At 41.5% G+C, this 23215-nt stretch overlaps 1 protein-coding gene across 2 annotated transcripts in view; it reads left to right on the forward strand.

The window, feature by feature from the left end:
* The window catches only part of nap1l1 (nucleosome assembly protein 1-like 1), a 50507-nt gene extending 32274 nt beyond the window's left edge, over positions 1 to 18233 (forward strand). For both annotated transcript variants that reach the window (XM_080754699.1, XM_080754700.1), the window contains exons 8-15: positions 1313 to 1384; positions 2056 to 2195; positions 3250 to 3395; positions 5645 to 5664; positions 6087 to 6209; positions 6947 to 6979; positions 9038 to 9088; positions 15846 to 18233. In XM_080754699.1, the coding sequence (XP_080610825.1) occupies positions 1313 to 1384; positions 2056 to 2195; positions 3250 to 3395; positions 5645 to 5664; positions 6087 to 6209; positions 6947 to 6979; positions 9038 to 9088; positions 15846 to 15884 (624 nt within the window). In that variant the 3' untranslated portion in view covers positions 15885 to 18233. The remainder of the gene's footprint in view (positions 1 to 1312; positions 1385 to 2055; positions 2196 to 3249; positions 3396 to 5644; positions 5665 to 6086; positions 6210 to 6946; positions 6980 to 9037; positions 9089 to 15845) is intronic.
* Positions 18234 to 23215: the final 4982 nt, after the last annotated feature.

Genomic DNA, 23215 nt, shown 5'->3' on the forward strand with positions numbered 1-23215 from the left:
CAAGCACACAACGCCTCGCGAGGCGTTGTGTGCTTGTAGATCTGCTGTTTTCACTAGTTTAGTACATTTTATAGATGATAAATACAAAACGAATGGTTTGGACATACAAGGTTTCCACCCGACAACGACGATATGCTATAAATATAAGGTGCTGGGAGTGAAAATTATAATGTAGGGGTGCCTCGGATTAGAACAAATATTTATGGGGTGCCCTGAGACAAAAAAGTTTGGGAACCCCTGTTGTAGATCAATACCATATCGTCGTTGTTGGGTGGAAACCTTGTATCTCCAAAACCGTTCTTTTTGTATTTATCATTTTAAAAATGATCTAAACTAGTGATAACAGCCGATCTACAAGCACACAACGACTCGCACCGCGAGGCGTTGTGCTTGTAGATCTGCTGTTTTCGCTACTTTTGTGCGACGGCCTTTTATGGTGAAGCAGGGCTTTGCGAAAAAATGTACAAATTTGAAACTTGGGTACGAGGTTTCTGCCCGACTGTGACGATATGTTGTGATGGATGTGCTGCTGGAAAACTAGGTCACACCTGATGCAAAAAACACTGCAAAGGGACAACTGGATCTTTGCTGCCACCTACTGGCCTAAGGCAGTTTCTCCAGCTGTGGTCTTATGTGGGACCCACTGTCACCTATTTTATTATCATTTTGGGCTGGATTTTCCTATTGTAAAGCGCTTTGAGTTCGCTTAGAAAAGCTCTTTTAAAATGCAATCCATTATTATTATTATCTTACTATTAATTTACCAAATGTCTGTCCGTCCGGCGTCCGCCGTCTGTCTGCATGCTGATATCACTGATACTACACAGTGTCCCCACCATGCTAACAGCTAGGGGTGTAACGATATAGTAACTGAATCGAAAAATCGATTTTAATTTGCAATGATCTACTATATCGATATGCTAAAGCACATATCTTTGCCAAAAATAGCCGAGCTACAAGCTCACCTCGCAGCACGGGGCGTTGTGAGCTTGTAGAACTGCTATTTTTGGCTAAGGTTCTCAGAATATGGATGCTAGGGTTCAAGTGGTTAAAGAAAAAAAGTTTCTATCACACAAAGATTTGGAGGACCCCTTGTAGTAAGTAACTCTGAGGTTCCCCTAGGGGTCCTGGACACCCTGTTGAAGACCCTTGATATATAGAGTATATTTTTTAGTCATTTTGATGTACCGAGTTGGATTGCTACCTCAATGTCGATAAAGGGATTCTAATTCTGGCCATGGAGCAACACATTGAACTAAGGTTCTCCATCTCACAATGTCATTTTTTTTCTTTTTCTCCTCCCTCTCTCCAGGAACACGACGAACCCATCTTAAAACACTTACAAGATATCAAAGTCAAATTCTCAGACCCAGGCCAGCCTATGGTGAGTTCCTACTGCTCGTTCATCCAGTGTCATAGTATTAATGTGGATGCCATGTCATTGTGACAACCTAAGGATCTCCAGACGCTGGACAAATGGCAGAACAACAATACAAACTGCACTGATCACACTGATCTTTACTGTTCTAGACTAGTTATGAACGGAACGGACGATGGTTTGTCTTTGTTATCACCCGATAAAGACAAATTATTGTGAGATAAATCCAATTTCCTGAAACGCGCAATGGGCGTGTTTCAAAACAGCAACTGGGGTAAGGCTGGTTCTTGTAAAGGAGCTAGCGAGTCGCAGTGTCGAGAGGTGCGAAGGTCGCATGACTTTCAGCATCTTTTCTTGAAAAACTGATGCTAAAATAAAAATAATCATTGGAAAATATTTTATAAAAGAAATTAAGCTTCATATGTGTTTCTTTTCAAAAATGACCACAAAAAGTGTAAAATGATGATAAAATAATCATTTTGGCCGTTGTCAGGCTGACTATGTTTGAAAAAGTGAAAAAGTTGACTATAAAAAAAGTTGACTATAGTTCCGTTAAGTCGGGTTTTGCAATCAACGGTTGTATTTGAAAAAACGACTTTTGACTGGTACGGCAGTTACTGTGTTGATAGTGACATCCTAGCTCACCCCCTCGTGTTTTTCTCTCTCTGTTGTTCCAGAGTTTCACATTAGAATTCTACTTTGAGCCCAACGACTTCTTCACAAACACAGTGCTGACAAAAACCTACAAGATGAGATCTGTCCCAGACGAAAATGACCCTTTCTCCTTTGACGGGCCGGAGATAATGGGCTGCACAGGGTGAGACACACGCGCACACACGCAGCTGGCTATCGGAAACCATGCCAGCTCAAAATCAATTAAAATGTAATTACACATTTCAGTGAGGGTGTTATCTAAATGTTCTAGTCTAAAGCATTGATTCTCAACCTTGTTTAATTGCAGTGACCCCAGTTTGAAACGCATTAGGCCATGGACTCCCATTTGAGTGGGAGTCCTGTTCTTCTTGGCTGTTTCATTTTGACCAAGAAGACTACAAGAAGGAGAAGACAGCTCAGTGACCACGGCTATGCGCCATGACACTTTCGGTGGCAAAACTGGCACCGGAAGTTGGATGAACAACATTGGAGTCTATGAGAGCCGGCTGGGACAGCTCATGAACAAAAAAATAATTCTGAACGATAGAGACCTTTTGTCATATAATCGCTCCAGGAATATAAAAGAAGACACATCACAGGTATTTTTACAATCGCATGCTTTTTCGATGTGCACGGTACATAATGTTATTGAGGCAGCTAAACAGCGGCAAGTATAGTTTCTGTCTATCGCAAGATTTGGATTCCAGACAGGGAATGGTGGAGAGTCTTGCGATACTAGCTTGTTCAGAAACATACTTTGTGCTCTTCAGATGCCCCTATAAAGTTATACAGTGTACACGTCGAAAAGCAACACAGCAGAAAACGATGTGTGACATGTCGTCTTTTATATTCCTGAGCTGAGTATTTTATAAAGGTCTTTATCGTTCAGAATTATTTTTTTGTTCATGAGCTGTCCCAGCCGGCTCTCATAGTTATGTTATTCACCGAACTTCCGGTGCTAGTTTTGCCACCGAGAGTGTCATGGCGCATAGCCGTGGTGCCAAAAAACGCATCAGTGTCCTTTCCTTATTTGGAGCTTCCTTAATTCTGACTGCTGTGGGCCTGTGACACCTGAATCTCTGCATGGTGACTACATTGTGCTTTGTTAAGTGATTTGAATCAGCTGTGTGGAGGAAGCGAAGACCACAATAACAACTTGTGGATAAAAAGTATTAAAATGTTGTTTTCCTCAACTTGTCCGCCGTCCTTCCGCCCAGCTGCACCATCGACTGGACCAAGGGCAAGAACGTCACGTTGAAAACCATCAAGAAGAAGCAGAAGCACAAGGGCCGCGGCACCGTCAGGACGGTCACCAAGACGGTCCCCAACGACTCCTTCTTCAACTTCTTCACCCCGCCAGAGGGTAAGGAATGTCCATGTTCACACTGCTGCAAAATGCAGCTAATTCTAGGGCTGGACTACAGTATATAGATATATTTAGATTATAGGCTATACACATCCATCCAGGGCAGGAATTTCATGAAGGCCTCTCAGTTTGGCCTTGTGCCCCTCAAAGAAATGGCATGACCTGAGGCCACAGTGGCCTTAATGCCCCTCAAACCCATGGCATGACCTGAGACTAGGGCTGTCCTCGACGCAGGATTTATCAAGTCGATTCGAGTCGCGGGGGTTAATCCGACGCGTCGACGAATCGTTTATGAAAAAAAAATAAAAATAAATAAAAGAAAGTGGTGCTTTAAGCTTTTAAACCACGTCAACGTAATACAATAAAACAGCAATATGTTTTAAGCCTTTAAAGTGAATTAGATCCATGAACTACCGTGCACATTGAGAGACATGGTAGCGGTGGACACTGGACATTAATGACGATAAGATTGCGTCCAGCCGTGCGTAATTGTGAATTGTGGAGCAGAGTAGAACAACGGAGGAGAGAATAATGCATCTGTTTGACAGCATGTCGTGTATTATTTCCACAAGTTGTATTTTCTCAGAGCACAGCGCTGCTGTATCAAAAGAGCTATGTTGCCGATCTGGTGCGAGATAATAAAAAGAAAACAGTTCGCCAGTCGCTATTCATTCCTCAGCCTGAGTCTGAGACCACCACACTCTGCTGCTTCTTTGGCCAGCTCTCAAGTAGAATAACAACAAGTCGACGCATTTCCTCTCCAAGCGGTTAACTTCAAAATAAGAGCTCCCTGTCATATGATCAAGGCAACTTTCACGTCACGTGAACTGATTTTATTTTTAAGTCTAGTTTACAAGTAGTAGGAAGTATGGACTCAATAGGAATTACATGACAGTCACAGTCCAGCGCTCTCATACCGCACCACAGTAACTGGTGTGATAAAAAAATAATATATTTTTGACGGCTCGACTCAAACAATTGGCGTCGATTCCGGGGGCTTAAAACGACGCGTCGATTCGTCGATTTTTAGAGAACAGGCCTACCTGAGACCACAGTGGCCTTAATGCCCCAGCTGACTGTCAATATGTAGACCGTAGACACCGGTGTCTCTTTCTTGTCATGTAGAGATTCTAACCTTAAAAACGTTCATATATTCTAGATACATTTTGCATGCAGTGAAATATTCAAAATATTAGAATATTACAAGTGACCACTCCAAAGGACATATAATACAGAAATGTCAAACTTTTTATGTTATGTTATTTTTGAATTATATTACAGAAGAAAATGTACTTTTACACAATATTCTATTTCTTTTAGATGGATCTGTAGATGTGGCTCAAGCGTTGTCTTTTTTTGTCTTTTTTTTTAAGAAGTTAAAAAGAGTAGATAAAAAAGCGACATTATTGTCACAATAGCGATCATAATTTTTGGGTTGATTTTTGTCCATATGGCCCAGCCCACACGCAGGTTGGCTATAAAAGACAACCGCGTTCTACCACCACAGTCACAACATGAAAGTTTCAGGAGGTCACTAGCACTATGACTGAACAGAACTGCTGATTTGAGTTTTTGTGTAAATCTGCTGAAGTTGCCATCTTTGGTCTGTACTGAACACTATGTTGAGGAAAGATGGATACAGTGGCGTCAGTTCAGAAAAAGCTAAGGTATGGCAACATGACTGGTGTCTTGCACGCGCGCAAGACACCAGTCATGTTGCCATACCTTAGCAACAGGCATGATACATGTATTTGTACATTTCATTTTTTCCCCTAGTTTCTACAGTTTCTTGGGCTACATATGGCAGCCTGGAACGGTTGTTTAAGTGCAGCTAAACTTGGCATGTTAGTAAATGTGCCACAATTAACAATAATGACCTGTGGAACCTGGGAATATACCATGCTGTCAAGATGGGGAGAATACAAGTGTGGAGAATATAATTATAATACCTTGTTAAGTGACCATTTTGTTAAATTTTGCATTTGTAGTTATTTTACTGCAATTTAACAACATAATAACCAGCTCAGATAGACAAAGAGACATTCATGGATTTATATTTAAAAGTAACTTTTATTTTTGCCCCTGGACCCCCAGGGTATGGCAGCTGCTTACCCCTGCCATACCCAATTGACGCCCCTGGATGGATATGATGAGCTTTAGCTTGGGGAATTGACTGTATGAGTGCATTTCTGTGTTGCGTTTGCTTATGTTTAACATATTTTACCTCGTTTCTTGTCATTTTGCAGTCCCAGAAAGTGGAGAACTGGTAAGTCATTCTTTCAATTCGACTCTCAATACTGGAGTCATTATCTACTGTAGTGTGTCTTTGTAGTTATTACCAGACAGTATTTGTTTTAGTGACTAATGCTTAGTTTATGCTTTGTCGTATGGCCGTCCCACACATTATGCTGCGCTCCACAAAGGCAGGAGTGGCAGAAGAGCATTATCAGAGCTTGTTCATTTGTGTTCCGACTTGGATCAATAGAACTAACATGAAGTATTTATCAGTATCACAATACATGCTCATAACGCCTTGCATTGCGAGGCATTGTGAGCATGTAGATCGGCTATTTTCACCATTTCTGGCCAATGTTTGACTTGTCATTTTAGAGGCATTAAAAGGTCCTTAAGAGTCAATAAGAGTATGGTTTGGAAGAGTGCTGATCTAGAGATTGTGACCTCTTTCAGGACGAGGACTCGGAGGCCATCCTGGCCGCAGATTTTGAGATCGGTCACTTCATCCGCGAGCGCATCGTTCCCAGAGCTGTGCTCTATTTCACAGGAGAGGCCATCGAGGATGATGACGACGACGTGAGTGTCTAGCAACAATTTGGCATTTTTCTTTTTGACGTGTACGTGGTAGTTTAACATCTCTATACATAAAATCGGACTTGTGTTTACAGTTTACAGTTTAGGCATTTAGCAGACGCTCTTAATCCAGAGCGACTGACAATAAGCAAGGCAATACATCAACATTATTACAGAAATTGCATAGAAATATCAATCTAGAAAAAAAATTACGTAGGTAGACCAAGCACCTAACCTATGCTATCTAGCTTTCATGTATGGTCAATGAGGGTAGGCGAGTGCTATGGTAAGTGCTATGGGCGTAGGTGGAGTCTGAAGAGGTGAGTCTTTAGGCCATGGCGGAAGCTGGGGAGAAGGTCAGTCGTTTTAAGTGCGACGGGGAGTTTATTCCACAGTTTGGGGGCCAGGAGGGCGAATTGTCTTGGACTAGTGGATTTTTGTCCTGGGGTTTTTAGCGAGGGTTCTGTCAGCATCCCTGTGTTGGCTGATCTGAGTGAACGGGTGGGGTTGTAGGGGTTGATCAGGTTTTGGAGGTGCCATACCATTTTGCTGCTTTGAAGGCCAGCATTAGTGTCTTGTATATGAGAATATCTATAGATGAATATTATCTATACATAAATTGTGACTTATGTGTGTTAGAACATCTTTACATAAAATGTGACCTGTGTGTATGATAAATTAAACCAGAGTTGTTCATTTCTATGATGTCTCTTGCTAACCCCACGTTTGTTGTGTTGTAGTACGATGAGGAAGGAGAGGAGGCCGACGATGAGGTAAGAGTCATGATGATCAATCGCTGCCGAAGCAGTTAAAAATGGTTAATTGAAACCTCCACCGGTTTTGTCAATTGTTGAATGTTTTTCCTGGTTCTAAAGGAGCACAAAAGGGTTGGCCATGGAGGTGGTTGGTGGTGGGGGCGCAAACTTAACATAACTTGAGTCCTGAAACTGGGGATAAAGTCCTTACATTTTATTAATCAAGAAAGGCATTTCAGGCCACATAGGCCTACACTACCAGTAAGACTCCCTAATCGGGAGATAAGCGACCGTAGGTCACTTAGCTCCACAAATAGGGCAAAATTATTTTTTGCCAAAATCTTCCTGATCCATGTTGATGACATGAGTGTAGACATACTGTGTAGTGATTTTCGTGATTTTAGGGCAAAATCTGTAGGAGCAGTGTCCAAAAATGTGTTTTTAAAAATCGGCCTGGAGGTGGCGCTATATGGGAGAGATTCATGTTGATGGGATGAGTGTAGACATACTGAACTGCAAAATTTGGCATGGATCGGGGCAACGGTTGCGGAGATATGAGCAGGGCAAGAGTGTGACGTGTGAGGTGTGACAGACAGACGGAGGGACGGACGGACGGACGGAGTTACTTACACTTTGTGGTGGTTTTGATAGTAAGTGCGACCTGACGGTCGCAACAAGGCATTCTTATGTTTCATAGAATTCCCCATTTGATAGTGTCCCTGAACAGTAAAAAAAAAAATGCTTTAACGTTGAAATGAATTGATGAGACCTTGCTTGCTCAATTGTTTGGTTTTTTTCTTCATTTCTAATTGATGGTTTTCATAAAAATGTAGACTGACTATTAACCCATTTAGACCTGAGGCCGAGTCTAAAAACGCCTTGTAAATCCTGACCCAAAAACATTATGTTGCTATAATACTATATACAGTACGCATGGCAACAAGATCCTGTCTTGAAAGGTACCGTTAGAAAATGGGGTTCCTGGCCTAAATGGTTAATCAACGGGATTATCTATTCAGTGTAATGAAGGAAACCCGCATCCAGTGTAGTTCACTGCTCATCACTTTGAAGTACTGCAGAAAGGGATTTTATGGTGTTTTTTTTTTTTTACTTTTACCAGTGTGCCAAATTCGCCAAGCTCTCAAACACAACCTTTCAGTTCAGTGGTCCAGGTGTTTTAATCAGGGACTCTCTAGAAGAGGTCTGCGCGGGACTGATTTTTTTTATCCCGCATCATTTCTGACCACTCCCGCCCGCCCCCACAATGATTTCATTTTTGACCGCCCGCAGACAATTCCTGTCCGCCGCTCCCACCCGCGATAAACAAATGATGAGAGGCGAGAGAGAGAGAGAACTTGGCGGAGAGAAAGAGAGACCCCAGTCCACGTACTGTATCAATGTGGGTGCGTTGTCCTCTCAGCAGCGGGAATTGCGTTCTCTATTCACATCTTGACTTGCTAAAGAAGGCACGTTGACGTTTGTATCTTATCCATTGAGATCCAAAACCAACAGGACTAGTGTGTGCGCGAGAGGAGCATTTGTGAGGTTAACAGAGGTATAGTGTTTATATTGCGATGGGACATAGGTGATGGGACTATATTATAATAAATAGTTGTTATTTAGGCTAAATAGTGAGTGACAATGCCGCCGCAAATATCTGCCCACCGGTTAGCCGTTAACAGACGAGAGAGGGAGGGATGGGGAGTTAGAGCGAGAGAGAGAGAGAAAGAGAAAGTCCACGTGCTGTAGGTGCATGCGTTGTCCTCAGGCGCTCAGCAGGGGAAATTACATTCTCTACATATTCACATCTTGCTAAAGTATAGATATAAGCATATTGCGGGAGAGTGCGGGATTTTGCGGCGCCCGCCGATGTTATTTTGACCGCGTGTCCCCGCCCGCGCCGCAATATATGGCGACAGGTCCTGCAGGTCCCGCGGGAGTGCGCTTCCGCTGCAGGCCTCTACTCTCTAGGTTCCTCTAAATTGATCCTTTCAACTCTGATCATTTGGTTCCATTTGTACACTGTCAAACATTTGAGAACCACTGGTTTAATGGCTCTCTCTCTCTGCCGTTCAGGAGGGCGAGGAAGAAGCTGACGAGGAAAACGATCCCGACTACGATCCCAAGGTAAGACGTCCCTCAATCCACTCACTGTTGCCCCCCCCCCCCCCCCCCCCCCCTTTTAAAAAAAAAGAAAAGAAAAAAAAAGTTCTGAACAACGACTTGTCAGATTTCAACATACAGAATAATAACTGTTCTCGTTTTTGCACGGGTTTTAATTTGCATCAGCTTTTCTTTCCTTTTTGTGTCCTTGACAATCTCGATTCCAGGCTGGCCAGACTGCGAAATGAACCAAAAATCTATTTTATAATCCTGTTATTTCAGTCTGTCTTGGTTTCGCCGTTGTAGTTTGGCTGTTAGTTGTGACACTGTTGCATGCTGTTAATGCCTGCTAAGATGTCTTGACTAAAAAGTTCTGCAATACACAATTGGAATTACAACATCCATAGGATATGTTTACATTTCATGGATTCATCTGGAGGATACTTGCTCCAGTGCTTTTTGCCATGTTTAAAGCTGCTTTTTAAGATTAATGAATAAATCGAAACCAGCTCCATGAAAAGAAGTCTGGTTTTGGACACATAACCTTTTCTCTTCTAAGGAATGCCTGAGAGTAAAATGAGCATGAACGCTTTGTTGTGCTGCACAGCAGTGGTTCTGGATCAGGACACACTTTAAAAAAAACAATTGCATTTGTGTTCCGACTTGGATCAGTAGAACTGACATGAAGTATTTATCAGTATCACAATGAAAACCAACATTTGAAGTTGTAAAGAAAATTAATAATAACAAGAATGTAAAGAAATTCATATTTATTTCATAATTCAAATCTTAGTGTTTTGCCAATTAGTTGGGGGCCCACAATATCGTCACGGCCCACCATTGTGCCCCGGCCTACCTGACCCCCAAAATAATCATATTTGAACTTGAGACCCACCTGATGAGCACTAAGAATTAGCCAGTAGCTATGCCCCTCCCCTAAAAGCTTTTGTCCAATGCTAGCTTAGCAACCGGCAGCTTGCCAAGGCTGTTGCCAAGGCAAACCTTGGCAAGCAGGAAGTTATTCTAAGCTAGCATTGGACAAAAGCTTTTTGGGAGGGGCATAGCTACTGGCTAGTTGAGGCATTACATTTTGTATAACACTGTTCTATTGTGAAAATGGAAGATCTACATGCTCACAACGCCTCGCATTGCGTAATGTAATTTTAGAGGAATTTAAAAGTCCTCAAATTATCAATTTAGAAATGTGCAGATACCCTCGAACTTTATGTTGGTTTGTTTACTGTTTGAGTGAGAACACAATGTTGCACGTTAAGTTAATCTGGTTGGAAACCACTGCTGTACAGTATATTGACCAAAAAAAACATCTTTGACATTCTGTATTCTTGCTTAATTTTCCCCGAGTTCATTAATGTTTCTTCATCTCCAATCACCTGGGCACCCTTTGTGAGCTGCTCTTTAAATCTTTCCTCACTAGGTTTAAATGGTGTCTGTAGAAATAACCCTGTGCTGGTAGGTACAGCCTGTGAATTGTCTGCTTACTGCAAAATGGGGCTGGGCCATATGGACAAAAATCTAATATCAGTCATATCCATATTTGTGACCAAATACCTCCATCAATAGTGTGACTGAAGATTATCTTTGAACTATTTTTGCCAAAAATGGCAGGTCTACAAGAGGCCTTGTGAGCTTGTATATCGGCTATTTTCGGCAAAGAGGTTTGGTGTAGAGGGGGGGGAGAGCAGACTAAGTTCAAAGTGAAAGGTCAAGTTTTGACGGTTCAAGTGGTTACATATCTGATAACACAAATTGACATGAATCCAAAATACACTGATGATCGTGCTGTCAAACGATGAAACTATATAGAATCTGGGGGTCTCTGCTTCGTCTCTCTCTCAGCTAAGGGGTCCTTGGCCTGAAAACGTTGAAGACCCCTGTCCTAGACGATATTTCTAGTCTCATATCACAATATTTATCCAATATTAATATATTGCCCAGCCCTAGTGCAACCACTTTCCTCTTCGCCCATTTCTTTTTTTGTTGCTCCCCCACCCCTCCTCCCATCTCCATCCCTGCACCTTCCGCCTCTGACCACCTCCACCTCCGACTGACTAACCCTGTGCATTGCTGGTTTTAGTTTTGGATTTTTCCCTTTAACCTTTTTAGTGCGCTCTATGCCTTATAGCACCTGCATCTGTTCTGTATGTTGAAGTTGGTCCAGTCCTTGTACCCAGTTTGACCGTGGACTAGTCTAGAGTTCAATTTTCCTTTTCATAAGGAAAATCCATCGTCAGTCATTCAACTCTGCTTTGTTTATTTTCGATGTATGTTTGTTTTTTTGTCATGTTTTCCGATCCATGTGAATGTCATTGTTCATCTCTTATTATTTATTTTTCTTAATTTTAAGTCTACCTCTGGGCGGATCGCTACCTCTCCCAGAGATATGGCTGTTTAGTGCTGGGATGTCTGTACTGGAGGACCCCTGGGGTATTTATTCCCCAGGGTTCTATGCTTGGTCACCTCCTTTTTCCCACTCTACACCAGAGTCCTGCCCGCCGGTACCCTGTGTTTGATAGGTGAAAACGGGCGGAACATATACTATTATAAATTTGCGGGTACAGGGACGGGCGGTGCGTGACTAAACAAGGGCGGGTGACATTTTATTGTGAAAACCAGACAACTGTTTCTGCCTAAACAACGTCACTGGAGCGCACACAGTGAGCAGCAGGACTTGAGAAAATGAAGCAGGCATTTAGAGTCTAGATTTTAGACCTTTTTTGCTTTACTTAATTAAAGGAGTAGTTCACCCCCAAAATGACTTTTTTTCGATTGATTAGTCACGCCATGGAGACTAGAGTTCAATAATATTTTTTGTTTTTTGTCACATTCCTAACACAATAATTTGATTGGAGTAAATTTACCCCCATTGATTCCGGATGGGGACCCGTTCGAAACGGGTGACGCTAAAACCGACTACTAAAATGAATGTTCATGGCTTAAATGATTACATATTGAGAGATTTCCTGTCTCCTTGTCTCTTTTTCTTTCTTTTTTTTTTTTTAGTACTCTGCTGAGGGTCACATGGGAAGGGGACACACACACCACACACTAGGGATGGGACGATAATCACTATTATGGTTTATCGTGATTTAAAGAGAAATGCTCACAATAATCGTATTTGTCGAGATTTACATACATTATTGTGAAATTATCCTCCGTCATGCACTTGGGTCAATTCACCTTTTTATTTGCCGAGCTGTGTATCCGGTACCATTTAAACCCTCTATAATTGGTAAAACGGACCTCGAAATTACGTACTTGATAGTCTTTTATTTTATTTTTTCCTTTTTTTAACTCTACCAAATGTCTTTGCAAAAAAAAAATGCCGATCGACAAGCTCACAAAAGGTTCCGCCCCAGGATAAAGGATGTTGGGGATATTTTGATCATCGTCAATTCACCATAATATTGTAAATCGCAATTTCTTTGGTCACAATAACCGTGACATGAAATGTTCGTATTGTCCCATCCCTAACACACACACACACACACACACACACACACACACACACACACACACAATATACTGTAGGTGTTTCATGTGAGGCTGATCATGAACGCTCAAAAGCATCCCGTTCAAAGTAAAATGTATTTTACCACTCGAGTCTTATTTTCTGATTATTTGCCATCATGCCTGTTGGTAATCATGATCTTTCACTCACCGGAGATATTGGATACCACCACTAGACAGGTTTACAGTGATGTCTGTTGCACGGCATCACCGTTTCAAGCTGGTGCCCGGAATCCCAACTAATATCTCTAAATAAATACTGTATGTTAACAAGACCTGAACCACTTTAACCAAAAACTATTAGATATACAAGCTCACTGGGTGCCACGCTTTTTCTTTTGTTTTTTTGCGAACATTTGTAACTCAAATATTTGCTTCTGGGGGTCTGAGTTTGAGTACCTCTGATGATAGAAACATGAATTTTTGAAAACCCCTAGATGGGATTTTGAAGACATATATAGAATCGGGTCAAAGATATTCAAAGACTTTTTTTTTTTCAGGATTAAAAAAAAATGGCAGGTCTACAAGCTTGCAGCGCAGCACTCTGTGTCGCGCTGTGAGCTTGTATATCTGCTGTTTTTCGATAGCTAAAGTATAAAATAATGGTTAAGTAATAATGCGTTCCGGGTCCAAACGGGTTAATTACTTGCAATGCAAATAGTGTAAGTACAGTAGGTCGTTACTGCGAGTTGAACAACTCTAATTCTCGTGTTCTGTGGCCCAGTTACATGTTGTAAAGCTTTCTAGTGGTGGTGCCGTTTCATAAAATGTCTGCAATCAAGTCGGTGGGCGAAACATTAACGTATACTAGCATTATGGCAAATGCTATGAAAATGAATGAATGTTGTGTCAAAAGAAATATTGAGTTTTCCTTTTTAATGTAAAGAGCGGCTATGAAGGTAACTTGGTACTAATGGACCTGAATGTGCCGTGGCCACATTCAGAGCTGTGTTGTGGAATGTACTCCCGTCACATTTGAGATTGTCCTGTGCTTCCCGGTCAATGTTTCACAACCATGGACCAACCTGTTGTTTTCCAGTCTTAAGAAGTTAAAAAAGACCTAAAGGTCCCTGACACACTGAAAGCGTCATGTCTGCTATTTTTGAAAAACATGAAAATGTGTGCAAATCTTGAAATAGGCCTATATATATACAACAATATATATATATATATATATATATATATATATATATATATATATATATATATATATATATTAGTTTAAAGCGAAACTCAGATCGTTGCTTCCGTGGGTCCCTGGAACAAGATATTTGGAGATTGGTCAAATACATGTAATTCTAGGGGTCCTAGTCATTAAAAACTTTGAGCACCACAGATGAAGAAACTTAAGTTTTTCAGAAAACATTAGGATTTAGAAGACATTTTTAGGTATTTTTCAGGTCTTAATGGGTTAAAAAAAAATGGACTCGAAGGACTCAAATGTCAAACAATTGAAAACGAGCATTCATACACTGCCACACATGTTGACACTAGGTTACCCTTGTGCACTGCTCCAACTCATGGAAGATGTGGTCCATGCACCGAGCTTACTATCCAAGCTCTGAAAGACGACTGGTTTTGTCCACTTGACGCCTCCAGTGTTGGTGCGTTTAACATGAGTGTCAAGGCCATAAGTCGAACACAATTATGATAACATGCTTTCAGTGTGTCAAGGCCAAAACTCATCCCTGATTATGACCAGGGGTGTCGCACAAAACTCTGGGCCCTGGGTACAAGGATTCACTGTGGGCCCTTAACTATTGAAAAATAGCAGATATTCAAGCTGCGAGCTTGTAGATCTGCTATTTTTGAAAAATCGTGAAAAGTCTTTGAATATTTCAAATCCTTCTATATGAGTGGTGCCCAAACTTTTTCATGTCAAGGACCCCCAAAATGATATGCATTTGGCCACGGACCCCCATCTCAAAAGTATTTAGTTCCAGGGACCCCCAGAAGAAAAATTTGAGTTAACAATTGTTTGCTTGAAAAATACACGTATTCAAAGATTTGCACACATTTTCACGGCTTTTAAAAAATAGCAGATCTACAAGCTCGCAGCGTGGCACTCGGTGCCGTGCTGTGAGCTTGTACATCTGCTATTTTTCAATAGCTAAAGTATAAAATAATTAAGGCCCCCTCCACCTTGGGCCCTAGTAACTCAGTCCCACTTTCCCCCCCTTGTGGACACCCTGATTATGACAACAGGTTATATTGTGGCCATTCTGTCCTTGAGGCATACTCTGGGAAAGCCCCAAAACTGATATATATTTTCTCTTCCTATCCTGACAAGGACCATGGTTTGGTCACTTTGAATGTGTTGCACAGTGGCATGGCTTCTGATTGTTCCCAGTAGAGCCCGACTGATGCCAGATCTTCAACCACCCATGTTTTGACCAGGATTGATCTATTGAAGGACATTGTAGGCAAACAAATACATTAAAAAAAGATGACTTTTTGATGGATAATAAACGATTTAACACATTGTTGGAAAATGGCAGATCTACAAGCTCAGAATGCATCTCAAAATGTTGTGGGCTTGTAGATCTGCTACTTTTGACAATATTTGATAACTTGACAATTTTAGATGCCAGTTTGAAAGTGGCTTGAAATGCACATTGCAATATACCAGGGGTCTTCAACAGGGGGTCCGGGACCCCTAGGTGGTCCCCAGAGTTACTACATGGGGTCCATCAAATCTGTGTGTGATAGATTTTTTCCCCCTCCATTTTTACAGTATATTAACCTGAACTTGAACCCTAGTGTCCATATTCTGAGAACTTAAGCCAAAAATAGCAGATCTACAAGCTCACAACGAGGCGTTGTGAGCTTGTAGATCGGCTGTTTTCGGCAAAGAGGTTTGGTGTAGAGAGGGAAAAGAGCAGACTAGTTAAAGTGAAAGGTCAAGTTTATTAAGTATTGACGGTTCGAGTGGTTAAATATCTGGAAAAAAAAAAAAAAATTGACATGAATCCAAAATACACTGACGATTGTGCTGTCAAACGATGAAACTATATGGAATCTGGGGGTCCCTGCTTCATCTCTCTCTCAACTAAGGGGTCCTTGGCCTGAAAACTTTGAAGACCCCTGCAATATACTATATATATATCGGTCAGACGGCTGTATCACTTATCAGTCGGGCTCTAGTTCCCAGCTCTTATGTTTGACTGAGATGTTTTGAGTGTGTTGTAACTGTGGATGTGGATTGGTGTCACTTGACCAATGCTCTCTTCCATATCTCTGCGGTCTCTTGCAGAAGGATGCAAACCCTCCGGCCGAGTGCAAGCAGCAGTGAAACCTGCCCCCCCAAACACCACCACCACTCAACATCCCCCCCCCCCCCACCCTTGGACAGCCTTGAGGATCAACTGCACTGTAACAGCTTCTCTCAACAAAAAAAAGAAAAAAGAAGAAAAAAAAAAGATGATAAACAACCAAAAGGAAAAAAAAACATAGTTACTTACGCCTTATAATGTTTTGTATTTTTCTTGGTAGAAGAAATAATTTGAAGAAAAAAAAAAAAAGGTTTGAAGATTTTTGTTACAAAAAAACTCATGATAATATACTGGGAGCAGAGGCTCGACATGCATAGTATTTTACTAGACCCTCCTGTACAATAGTTAGACAGCAGAACCCTTCCCTTAAAAAAAAAGCATGACTGTTTTTTTTTCCCTCACTGCTAAACTAGTTTGGGTTCTCGTGAAGTCTTTTGTTGTGTTTGCTCTTAGACAACAGCTGTGAATTAGACTGCAACGCGGCAACTCCAAATGAGCCCAATACCTCACCCACCCCCCACCCCTCCTGCTACAGAGTTCCAGGTTACCGTAGTCGGAAAAAAAAAAAAGTTTGAAAGTGAGTACTTTTGGTTGTTAGCAGGGTCTTTAGCACTTGTCACAGCAATGAAGGGTTTGGGGTTGTAGAGAAGAGAGGGGTACCCCGACGTGTGAACAGTTGCATCCTGCAGTTCTGGCTAATCTAATCTGCAGTGTATGACATTTTTAGAGCTCTTGTTTTCTCTTTTTGGACCACCTCTTATGCCATCATTATTGAACTACTTTCCACTCTTGATACATTCCAGTATAAGCAGACTGGGCAGGCATGGGAAGTAAATAATTCCTCTCGGAAGGGTCCGTCTTATCCGGCTCAACAGGCCCCGACTCCTTAAACGAAACGGAACCATGTGTTGGCGCTGCTAAACTGAGCAAGGATGAAGTCTGCCACTCTGCATTCCCCCTTTGCCCAACGTTGTCTTTCTTGACTTCATTCATCTGTGACGAGGTCCCCACCCGCCCCACGACCACCACCACCACCTCCGCCCCGCGCGGCTTGTTGTGGCCCAGTCAGGAGACTCTCTTTAACATTCCAGAGAATTCTTTTTAGACAAGGTGATGAGAGACTACGTTTTGAGGGCTGGCCAGTAGGGGGCCACCAAGCCCACCATGATGTTTTTTTTGTTTTGAGGCTTCTCTCTCTCACACACTGTAGGCCTGCAGTTGCGTTTGACTGTTGTCTTTTTTCTATAGCACTTTGTACTACTGCGTGGTCGTACCAGTGGTGTCTTCTCTGTGGACGGTTAGCTGTTCCCCAAGTATTCCCTGTGCAAAAATCATGTCACAAGAGCAGCACTTTGTTTGACGGATGTAATCAAACGTGGTCACACCGCCCTCCCTCCCTCCCTCCCTGTCCCGCCGGGGGTATTTTGACTTCTACAGATCTGCTATTTTTGGTGCGCGAAACCGCATGCAACAAAGTATATCAAGCCCTTTAGTGTGTTACCTTAACGTGGGGAGGGTCACATTTGGTCCCTCTGTAAAAGCACTGGTTAAGGAACGGGCTCTGGTAGATGTAGCGCAGTGAAATGAAGGGTCCAAATTGAAGCATCTGGTGTAGATTTTGAGCGTCGCTAACGCCGCTCCTACATCTGGCTTTGTGCGTTTGTCCCGCTGTTCCGGACTGTTCTAGGTTCAATTGGTGTCCGTTTTGTACTGCAAGGGTCACATTGGCACAGCTTCGACTCATAAATGGCACCACTCACTTCACACTGGGTGTGATAATATTCTGTTTGTTTTAACCCCCCCCCCCTTAAAGCTCTTTATTATTGACTCACAAGACTGAAGCAAGACTGCGTTGTCACATGGCACCGCCTCGGTCTGCACACCGAGTGCGTGTTTCACTTCTATCACTGTGAAGGAACGGAGTCAAAATCCAGTCTTTTCCGTGGTCATACCCTCCCCCCGCCCTTCTACCCAGCAGGCCACACTGAAGCATGTCTGAGCAATACTTAAAAACGTCGGCGAGAGGAGGGGGGGGGTTGGATTGTGAAGGAAGAGTAGCGAAACCCCACCCACCCACTGCATCCTTTATGCCTTTTCTTTTAGTTGTATACCGTTCATGTCGGGTTGTGTTGGACAGCATCATTTCCAGTGGCAGCCCTCTCGCTGTCGCCCCTAGTGGAGAGCCAGGGTACTTTACAAATTTGTCAGGGGAGACGGGAGAACTCAAAATTTCTGTTTTATTTTGGAAGGACGCAACAGGATTCTGTTTGGCTCCTTTTATTGAGCAGCTGTTGTCAAAGCAAAATGCTATGCTAAAAATACTAATGTACTCAATAACTGTTCGTGTATGAATAAATTGGTTCAACGTGGTTTGTTGTGGTTCATTATTTTGAGTGTGAGTTTGTGGTTAAATAATTTTAATTGGATAATTTATAAATGGAGATTTGTTGGATTATTTATCTGATCAGTTAAGAATGTATGTAGATAAATATTTGCTGTTTAGGTCTGTGATTCATTTTTAGGCCCATTATCAATCTTTACTTGACTTTTGCAGCAGGCTATTCAGTGGCGCAGTGGTTCTCAACCTTTTCAGGACGCGACCCCCGAAATAATCATATTTGAACTGGGGACCCCCCCACCCTGACGAGCACTAGAAATGTGCAGATACCCTCTCTATACACTTATACTGTATGTTGGTCTTCTTACTGTTGAGTGAGAAAATGTTAACATTAAGCTATACATCTGGGGACCCCCCAAAATAATTTGGGACCCCTCTGGGGGTCCCGACCCACAGGTTGAGAACCACTGCAATAGTGGAACAATATTAACTCATACCCTGCCAAACCCGAGGAACCCGAGAATTTCGCGATGTCCCTCCCTGCCACGCCCGAGGAACCCGAGAATTTCCGCCATTTTGAAAAAAAAGAAAAAAAAAATCAAATTTTTTTTTTTTTCAAAAAATGTTTTGGGACCCCAAAAACGTTAGTAGGCATGATAGCGATCGCGAAATTGCTTGTTTAACCCCCAAACAACCCCCATACAACTCAGGTAGCAGACCTCCAAGCTCACAACAGTGTAAAACATAATGGCTGCTATCTCATGAATGCCTGAACGGATTTCCATTCGGATTTTTTTGTTTGAAAGCTGTGAGCAATGTGGACACACGTGGTGCATTATCTAGGCATGGGTGTGCATGATCCGTGCACTATGAATTACATGGAAGTCTATGGAGACGAATGGCAGTTAAAGAGTACGACGGTATTGTTAAATGGCAGCATATGAGTTAATGAGGGGTTAATACTGAAAACTGAAACTACCCTTATTAGCCCATAGCCTATTCAGCTCCAACTCTCCAAGATCAATGTTTGTGATCCAAGCTATCTCTGGGGATTCTAGTGGCCAGAAATTTTTTTTTTTAACGGACTCAAGATTGTCAGGAATCACTTGATTCAGTCCAAAACAAAGGGCACTTCACAGCATTTACATCCACTGGAACCACAGTTAATTAATCCCCAGGTATAGGCGCTATATTACTTGCATAATTTGTATGCATTCATATGATGACAAGACTAGTTGTATTTAATATTTAATGTAAGCCTATATAGTCTGTGCCTGTGGCATATATAGACTAGACATGTGTCTAATGTATGATACTCTGTGCATTATAGATGTCTGTGGCTCAGTGGTGTAAAGTAAGTACATTTACTTAAAGGAGTAGTTAACCCCCAAAATGACTTTTTTTCTATTGATTGGTCATGCCATGGAGACTAGAGTTCAATAATTTTTGTTTTTTAGACAAAAATGTGATAACAATAAATTTACCTCCATTCGTTCCGGATAGGGACCCGTTTCGAAACGGGTCCCCATCCAGAATCAATGGGGGTACATTTACTCAAATCAATTTTTTGTCTTAGGAATGTGACAAAAACCAAAAAGTATTATTGAACTCTACTGTCCATGGCATGAGTAATCGATAGGAAAAAAAAAGTCATTTTGGGGTGAACTACTCCTTTAAGCAATTTTTAGGTATTTGTAATGTACTTGCGTATTTCCAATTTCCAATTCTTTTACTTATACTCCACTTTACATCTCGGAACCAAATATTGTGTACTTTTACTCCACTACATTTATTTGCAAACTGTAGTTACTTTGCTGATAAATGAAATGATAAAATATACATAAACCAGTTGGGCCTATTTTAGACCTTGGCTATTTGAAAAGAGTGCATCTCTCCACTCCGACATGACACTAACCCTATCTCTAACCCTAACCCTAAACCGAACCCCCATGGGAGTGTCGCCACTCCGACAATAAGAAGTCAATTTCGGAGTGGCGACATGTCGGAATGGAGAGAGCCTCCCATTTGAAAATAGCCGATCTACAAGCTCACGTGTTTTGAGCTTGTGGATCAGCTATTTTCAAACATTTTGTACTTTTACTTTTGGTACTTGTAAGTTCTTTTTGATGCCAATACTTTTATTCAAGAATTCTGGATTTTTACTTGTAACAGAGTATTTCTACATTTAGTCGGGGACCCACAAGCCCAAAAGCTCAAGGAATAGGGTTGAACCTGTGATTTTCTGCTGTACTTTTTATTTCTGTTTTATCTATTAGTTTGGTCATTAAGGTCCACAGAATGAGAGGCCTGCTCTGCCGGAAACATCGCGAAAAAGGTTATGGCCATTTGTATATTCACTGTCTCATTGACTTCACTAGAAATATTAAAACAATTAAAAAGATCTGCTTAGGGGAGAGCCGCCTCATTTGTAACGCTTCATAATTGTAACAAGCACATTATCTCTTGATTGGTCAATGACGTCATCACATCAGTATGTGACCAGGGCCGTAATGAACTTCTCCAGGAAGTAAGAATTATTTTCATCCAGCCTAGACCGAGTTATTGCAGACAAACTGGTATTTCGCAAAATGCGTAAAAAAATCACCTTGAGTATCTTTGGTCCACAAATCTTTTCTTTAATGTTGCTGAGATATAATCTAGAGGGTTGTCTGCATGTATCTGTTCTTCATTAGTTTACATCGTTTTAACATGCTATGCATGTTAGTTCTGTTCTGTAGGCAACGTCAAAGCAGGGGTGCCAAATCGGTTCAATTGTAACATTTAACATGATAATATCATATTGACATATTTGACATATTGGCCAATATTGTGTTCAGTCAGCTGACATTCAATTACAGGTTATGTTAAGTCAGATTAGGGATGTATAACGTGTTGCATTAATCAAACTTGCTATTTATTTAGGTAATCAATGTATTTCCCAAAGGAATTCACTAAACGCTCGAACTGGTACATCTGGTAATATTTAATATTTTCCTTGCATATGATATAGTATCTTATCACATCCTTGGTATGAAAACAATGTAAAAGAGTTGCTTGAATGACATATAATTGATTTAAACTAAAAACGATTTGTTTAATGCGTTTCTTTAGCTGTGTTACATTTGTAAATCATGCTGTTACAATTAATCCCATGTGGGCTTCAAATGTAACATTGGAACAGCGTCCACTTTCGGTTTAATAACTCATGACCTGTTTTATAAAATGAAAAACTTGAAGTGGTTTATGATAGCAGACATGTGTAGGTCCTTTGCCTGAAAATATTGGCTATGTAGGTAAAATCTCTGAGTAAAATATTGAAATGTGAAAAACGTTACAATCGTGCAGGCTCTCCCCTAGCATGTGAGGGGTCAAACTAAGGGTTCTTCATGATTCTGAATCCATTGCAAGCATTTGTTTTGCATTAAAAACATTCCTTGGGCCCCCAAACATTTCGGCCCCCCAAAACTGTGAAAAGTGATTTTCCACTTTTCACAGTTTTGGGGTGCCGAAATTTTGATTTCACATGCCCCATGACCCCTGTGGACCTTATTGACAAACTAATAGATAAAACGGAAATAAAAAGTACGGCAGAACATCACAGATCCTCTCCCATTTTGGTGACTGGGTCCCCGGCTAATTGCAGTATTGATAATTTTACGAAAAATGTGAGTACTTTTTCCACCCTGGGTGGCTCATAAGGCGCCAACATGGGGCTGTTAAGTATGACATCATTTTGTAGGCAGAGGAGAATTTCTGCCCCCAGTTTCCGTGAATCTTTTTACTATTTTTACTATTTACACATTTTTCTTCTCTTTGTTGTTGAAATGAAAGTGTTAGAATTATACTTTAGTCGTTATTTTTGTCTCGGATCTGTTGAAATAGCGAGGGACAGAAAATGCTCTGGGGGCAGATTCTCCTCTGCCTACAAAATGATGTCACGGCTTAAAAGCCCCATTCAATTGAGGTGGAGCGGAGTTATGAACTCTGAGCTCTGCTGGTGGTCAGAATAAGAATGTATAGTTGTTGTTTTTCTTCTTTTTTTCTTTTCTTTTTTTTTTTACAATAAATTATCTTTTTTTCATATCACTTCCTAACTATCCTCCCAGTCCCCGCTGTTACTTAAAGGAGTAGTTCACCCCCAAAATGACTTTTTTTTTCCTATTGATTAGTCACGCCATGGACACTAGAGTTCAATAATATTTTTAGTTTTTTGTCGCATTCCTAAGACAAAAATGTGATAACAATAAATGTACACCCATTCGTTCCGGATGGGGACCCGTTTCGAAACGGGTCCCCATCCGGAATCAATGGGGTTAAATTTACTCGAATCAAATTTTTTTCTTAGGAATGTGACAAAAACCAAAGAATATTGAACTCTAGTCTCCATGGCATGGGTAATCAATAGAAAAAAAGTCATTTTAGGGGTGAACTACTCCTTTAATCCTTTTCCAAACCACTCCTCCGCTCCGAGATGAGGTTCCTCTGCGTTTGCTGCCCAAATGAGATTCCTCCGGCGAATGTTTGCCACGCTCACATGATTCTTACCTTTACCGCACATCCTATCCAAAAAGCAAAGTTCGATTTAGTGTCTCTCAGATGTATTTTTGTGTGTATGTATTTTTGAGCGGCGGAGAAAATCTAAGCGGTGGGTTGAATTCAAGCGTTTAAATCGCTGTTTTAGTCGGACTGGCCAGTTTTCTCGTCCCAACAGCTTGATGGAGAAACGTTCTGGGAACACAGATTAGTGGCCAGTCACGCATGCGCATTACTGATTCTGTAAAATTGTATTTGTGGGAAAATCTGTCCACAGGTTGACGAAAACAGCGATTTAAACGCTTGTTTCAGTCCATCGCTCAGAAATTATACATCTGAGACACTAAAACGTCCTTTACTTTTTGGATACGGTGTGTGGAGAAGGTAAGAATCATGTCATCGTGGCGAACATTCGCCAGGAGAAATCTCATTTGGGCAGCTGACACCGAGGAACCTCATCTCGGAGGAGCTATAGACGGG

The sequence above is a fragment of the Nannobrachium achirus genome (genome assembly GCF_963921795.1).
Source record: "Nannobrachium achirus genome assembly, chromosome: 23".
In the NCBI taxonomy this organism is placed as follows: Eukaryota; Metazoa; Chordata; class Actinopteri; order Myctophiformes; family Myctophidae; genus Nannobrachium; species Nannobrachium achirus.